General features: G+C 43.9%; 1 protein-coding gene across 1 annotated transcript in view; it reads left to right on the top strand.

Moving 5' to 3' along the window:
* The first annotated feature begins 244 nt into the window (after nucleotides 1-244).
* CHST9 (carbohydrate (N-acetylgalactosamine 4-0) sulfotransferase 9) overlaps nucleotides 245-6,507 on the top strand; it is a 13,984-nt gene continuing 7,721 nt past the window's right edge. Inside the window, exon 1 of the mRNA XM_010135755.1 lies at nucleotides 245-307. Within this exon, the coding sequence (XP_010134057.1) occupies nucleotides 245-307 (63 nt within the window). The remainder of the gene's footprint in view (nucleotides 308-6,507) is intronic.

Genomic DNA, 6,507 nt, shown 5'->3' with positions numbered 1-6,507 from the left:
CACCCAGTGAGCAAGTCATCTCATTGTACAGGGCTATCAGACTGGTCAGGCATGATTTCCCCTTCATAAATCTATGCAGCATGAAGTCCAGCTGGAGGCCAGTCACCAGAGGAGTACCACAGGGGTCACGGCTGAAACAAATACTGTTTAACTTCTTCATTACATAGCAGGATGATGGGACAGAGTGTACCCTCAGCAAGCTATCAGAGGAGGAGTAGTTGCGACACCAGCTGGGTGTGACACCATGCAGAGGGACCTCAAGAGGGTGGAGAAATGGACAAACAGGAACCTTGTGAAGTTCAGCAAGGTGAGATAATCCCCTGCTCCATCATGCTCGCAGGAACTGAGGTGAAGCTAACCAGCCTGTGGTTTCCGCGATGCTCCTACTAGCTCTCCTTGAAGTTAGGAGTGACATCTATTTCTTCCAGTCCTCAGGAACCTTCCCTCATCACCACGACCTTTCAAAGATAATCAAGAGTAGGCTCACAGTGACATTCTCCAGCTCCCTCAGCACTCATGGGTGCTTCCCATCAGGTTCTATAGACTTGTTTATGTCCAATTTGTTTAAATATTCCCTAACCTGATCCTCCCCCACCCAGGGAAGTCCTCCATCCTCCAGACTTCCCCATAGGTCTCAGGGGCATAGGATTGCTGAAGGCCAGTCTGACCAGTGAAGACCAAGGCAATGAAGGAATCAAGTGTCTCAGCCTTTGCCATGTCATCCATCACCAGGTCCCTACTCATATGTGGGCCCACATTTTCCCTACTCTTCCTTTTGCTGTGGATAGACACATGGAAACTATTTTTTGTTGCCTTTCACATCCCTTCCAGGTGGGTTTTGACTTTCCTAACACTGTTCCTGCATGATCAGACAGTGTCTCTATATTCCCCCAAGACACCTGTCTCAGCTTCCACCTCTAGTATGCTTCCTTTTTACGTGGGATTTTTTTTATTTTTTTCAGAAGCTCATTTTTCACACATGCAGACCCCTGGTGCCTTTGCTTGATTTCATCCTCATGGGGATGAACCATTCTTGGGTTTGGAGGAGTGATCCTTGAACTTTACCCACATGTCCTGGACTCCTCTTCTCTCCAGGGCCATATGCCATGAGTTTCCTCTAAGCACGTCCCTGAACACCCTAAAGTCTATCTCCTGAAGCCCAGGATTGTGATCCTGCTTTTTGCCTTGTTCCCTCTTTTCAAGATCCTGAACTCTGCCTTCTCATGGCAACTGCCTTCACCCTGACCTTCACATCTCCAAACAGTCCTTCCATGTTTGTAAGCATGAGGTCCAGCAGCCAACCTCTCGTTGATTCTTTGATCAATTTTGTTAGGATTTTGTCATCAATGCACTCCCCAAACCCGGACTGTTTGTGCCCTGCTCTGCTGCTCCTCCAGCGGATATTGGGGTGGTTAAATTCCCTTCTGAAGATCAGAGTCTGCAAATGTGAGCTTCTTCTGCAGATTACTTCCATCTACTGCTTCTTCCTGATCAGAGGCTCTGTCAGACACCCACCACAATGTTGGTCATGATGGTCTGCCTTCTTTTTGGGATTCTCAAGCTCTCTGTTGACTCTTATCTGTCCAAAGGCAGACTCCAAGTATTCCCACTGCTCTCTGAGTGGTTGACTCCCCACCTTGACGTCCCAGCCTGCCCTTCCTGAAGAGCTTGTATCCATCCATGGCAGCTCTCCAGTCCTGTGAGCTGTCCCATCACATCCCTCTTATCCCTAATAAGACTGGACACAGCCCTCTAATCCCTCCTGTTTGCCCCCTGTCCAGCATGCAGAAGTGTACAGGCACTGTGGAGAGGCATCCCCCCATGCTGGTTTCGCAGAGGAGGTATGAGAGCTTCCCCCATCATGCTGTCCTGTAGGTATCATTTGTTTACAGGAATATGATTGAGGTGGGCACCTCTGAGCCCTGTCTGGTTGAGTATGAGATCCCTCCTGCCCGCCCTGCACATTTTGTTTACAAGTTGGCAGAAGTTGCACTTTTAAAAATATTATTTTTCCATTCATTATGTGATATCTGACCAGCTAGGAAAATCGAACAGGAAAAAATATTCAGGCTTGCCCTACACATAATATTTTCTTTCTTCCAGACTGATCAGGGCTCCTCCTGATACTGTCCTCTGCCCCCTTCAAGTTCAGATAACATAACAGCCCTTCACTGATTAAATAATATATAATACCAAGGTGGTGAATCAGAAAAATGCAGGAGGAAGTATTGCCCAAATAAGAACAGCAGACACTTTTATTTGGGAACATTTTCAGTATCCTTTTGGAAGAAACCATTTCTCTGGTTGTATAGACAGGAACACACACACAGTCTGTGGAGATAAAAATATTTTCGATTTTATGAAGAATGAGTCTTCTTGTGAAAAAACCCCAAGCATTAGAGTATTCAACAGAATGAAAAGATGAGATGTTCAACGGAAGTATTGAAGGAAATTATGTGAGGTTTGAGCAATGAAAGGCAGTTCAGGCTGGGAAATTGGGTTGCAATCCTGATTCTTATATTTCTGAGTGTCCGTTCTTGCTCTGTAAAATGGCAAGGGTTTTCTACCAGTGTTAATCAGAAATTAGGAATCATAATATTCACATGGGGTAGGCAATTATTATCTTTCCTTGTTTTGCAGACATACAAAAATGAAGTGTGAAGGTCAAACCACTTGCTCAAAGTTACAAAACCAAGCACAGTGGTTCTGGCTGGCACGCCTACCCTTAACCTCAGAGCCACTCTTTCTCATTATTCCCTGCTTCAAGGAGAGTTGGTGCTTGAACTAGTTAGTGTTTGGGCAGCACACTGATCATCTGTGGTACTACCTGCAGATTAATGCATACTGAGAGATAGCTGTACAAAAAAATGCTGCAGAAGAAACTAGGGTATTTTCTTATACCTATGATAAACACAAGTTATCCCTCTTCAGTGAAGACAGGGAATGCTGCCTTTCAGTAGAGAGCATGCAGTGGATAATCCACTCTGTAAATTCACAGCCTATTTTGTCCCACAGCAATTTACGACTGCAATCAATTCTTAAGTATTAATATTTTTTTGTAAAATTGAACACTTGAATTTGTTTAAAAGTGTACAAATGTAGGCAAACACAGATTGGAGATATTCACCAACCTGGAGTGCATTAGACATTTCTATTTCTTTTTTATTTACCAATAAAGTCATCTAATTTGAATTCAATGCTAATTGTGATTGAGGGGAAAATGCTTTGAGACCTCTGGAGGTCTCACTCTCTTTCAAAGCAATTTGGGGGAAATTGAATTCTTCATGCCTGAATATACATTAATATTCTTCAGCTAAACTTAGTTTCATTTGAAACTTTTCTTACTATTTCTAAAGAGTGAGATGTCTTGTTTATGCTGGAAGATAAGTGTGTTTACCTGCAGACAAGATAGAAATGGATTCTGTTTAGCAGCAAAAAATCCCTGTGGATCTCACCACAGACACTAACGTGAGAAATAGTGCCGTGTAGGCAGGAGCACAGTGTTACTCTACAGGTCTTCTCAAAGGGGATGGTGTGTTTTGTGGGGAAGGAGTACTGTTCTTTATCATCTTCCTTTTTACATGTCACTGGTTGTAAATGCTGTGGGCATCCTAGGGAGACCTGGCCAGTCATGCCGTCAGGCCATCTCCCTCTCAGTCCTTCTGCAGTAACTTTTGAAGCTGGGGTCAATTTTAGGAACTTTGACACAGTTACAAGAGAAGAGCTCAGCAATGTGAAGGGCGGTGGCTGGTCATAGGCGAAATTTTGTCCTTGCTGGGGAAAACGCAGTCATTTCAAGAGAATTGGGTACAAGCAGGAACTGGAAGTGTTGGCTAGGTAGAAATGGGATGAAATTGAATGATGATTGAAATTCAGTGATGATTGAAATTCCTCCAAAATTAGGCTACAGCCTGGTCGCCATGTGTAAGAATATCTTGTTGAGCAGCTTGTTTGTAGCTTGATGTTTGCAGCCGAAGTAATTTCTTTAAAATAATTGAGGAAAGGATTTGGTACTGAACTGGAAATCTTTGGGGCTTAGAATCACCTTGTTTTCCATATAACACATGCTCTTTGTCTTGTTTTTATTCCGAATAGCTTAACGGACATCCAAGCTCCATGTTTGGGTACTCAGAAGAAACATCTAAGCAATTGTTTAAGTAGCTAATTGTAGTTCAGGGGGGGCAGGTTTGGAAGGAAACCAAAGTGCCTAAATTCAACTCAAGTCCAGATCTGTGACAAACTTTGCTCATTCATCATCTCCCAGAGGAGGCAGCTGAGCCTCTTAGGCTTGTTCCTCTGGTGGTACAGGTGTGCCTCAGTGTGGGCAGGACTGATCCAGTCCAGGCACTTCTTGTCTCAGTGTGGTGGAAATACAGAAACGGCCATCTCAGTGAGAAAGCTCACATCTGACAGATTGGACTTCATGAGGTACGGGTATGCCAGGCAGTCCTCTTAACATGGTGTTGGGATATTTACAAAAAAGTAAGTCAGTGATTCCCTGAAATAGGGAAGTCCAGGTTCATTTTCTTCCTCTTCCCAAGCAGATTCAAGCCTACAACTTCTGCTGCCTAAGACCTGTGTTATCATCCTCCTGTATATAAAAGTGAACTAGAGAGAGAGAGAGAGGCTCATGCAATGTCAGGAGGTTACAGCACTCCCTGGAAGAGGGGAGCGAGAGTTTCAGTCCCAGCATGCAGGGTTAGTCAGCCTCCAGGGTTAATGCCCAGCAGTTAGATCACCCTCCCAGGAAATGCATCTTCTCATGCAGATGGGGCAATGAGGACCAGGTCTCCCCTGTGCATGGTGGGTGTTGATCAGCAATTGGCAAGACACGGTCCCTAATACCTCTGGATAAAAATACGTTGGTGTCTAGGCTCAGGCATCAGCCTTTGTCTTTAGAGAGGAAAATAGATGTTTAAAATATGATGTTCTCAAAAATGCCTGCCTGACTGGAGTTGTGAGCATGCAAGAGGCATTATTTATTTTCTTCTTCATAAAGTGACTGTGTCTATGAATTACCATGCACTTGGAAGTAACAATGTTAAGAATTGCGTTTGTCAACAGAGGGAACTGTTGAGGTTATTTTACTTGCTTCTGTGCTTTAAGTTATGAAAAAGTAGACACGTTAACATTATTTAATGAATTCAAATAGGAGAACAACACGTAATAGACAGAGATTACCTGAAACGGTCATCTTTAAAGTCCCTGTATACATACAGTAAACCTACCAGTCAGTGGAACCCGAGTCTTTTTCTAATATTCTTCATGAGTATTTTGTGCTTAGCGTGAGTCCATTTTGAATTTCACGTTGTTTAAGCTGCTTTGCTATGACATGGTTCTTTAAAGAAATAAGAGCGAGTTCTGGTGAAGATTTTCTGACTGCAGTGGCTGACTCAGGTTTTACTTACAGAAAATACACAGAGGAGGAGGACTGAGCTCGGAATTAAATGCTGTTTGAACGTACTGGTGTACCCAAACATACTGGTGTACCCAAAATGAGCGTGGCTGCATAGGAAGGAGGTTGGGCTAAATACGGCCAAGTGTTAAGTGGTCTATGATCTGAAAGCTGCCTTTTATTGACAGTGCACCTTAGCTACACGCCTAGAGACAAGCACTCTGGGCAAACTGGATATAGGCTCTGTTCAACCGCAGGCTGTCTGGGCTGCAATGGCCCTGTGCTTATCTACAAATATGTAGATTATTCTGCAAAGAACCCGCCCCATGAAACTGCTGTCAGAAAGCTAGAGAAGCAGCTTCAGCATTGCACTGTCCAGAAGCCAATATATAATTGCCATCAATCGACCTGGACAGTGTTTTCTTTATGAGTCATAGGGGGGTGGGGTGCTTGTGTTTATTGTCAGTACTTGGTTGCAGTTGTCTTGGTCATTCTTTGGTCTGTCACAGAAACTTACATGTCACTTAGTTTCTGATAATAATAGTATCTTTGCTGGTACTTTTTCTGTTATACATGACTTGATCTATCTTATCCTTTCCATTCCAAGCATGTTTTGGGGAAACCAAATGCTTTGGCTATGAGGGTGGAAAAGGAGGGAGTTAATTTCAGATTTGTACAAGATTTGGCAAGTAAAATTAGAGATTAATTTCCTTCATCCAAGTTGCTGACCGTTATGAATCAGCTTGTGGAAGTGGCTTGTGCAGACTGTCTTGCCGCATTAGCATTGGTGGCTTTGTGCTTTCTGTAGATGAAGGCAGGGGCCAGGGAGAGGAGAGGAGCCCTGTGCAAAGCCAGGATTTGTCTGTCTGTGAGGGTCTCACGCAAAGACAAATGGGCTGCTTCCGTCCCCTTATTAAATGGGGACAGGACAATTACATAATTCTGACAATGTCTACCTTACCCCATTGGGCCTCTCCCCTTTCCCCATTGCCTGTGGGCCTGGTTCTTCTCCTCCAAAACCAGCTCTGGTTTGGTGCTCTCCTGTCAAGTTTTTCCACACCAGCTCATTCACTGACACTTGGCCACAACACATTTTAAAAAAATCTCTTTCC

Source organism: Buceros rhinoceros, unplaced genomic scaffold (assembly GCF_000710305.1).
Source record: "Buceros rhinoceros silvestris isolate BGI_N320 unplaced genomic scaffold, ASM71030v1 scaffold43224, whole genome shotgun sequence".
NCBI lineage: Eukaryota > Metazoa > Chordata > Aves > Bucerotiformes > Bucerotidae > Buceros > Buceros rhinoceros.
This window is presented reverse-complemented; position numbering and strand designations above follow the sequence as displayed.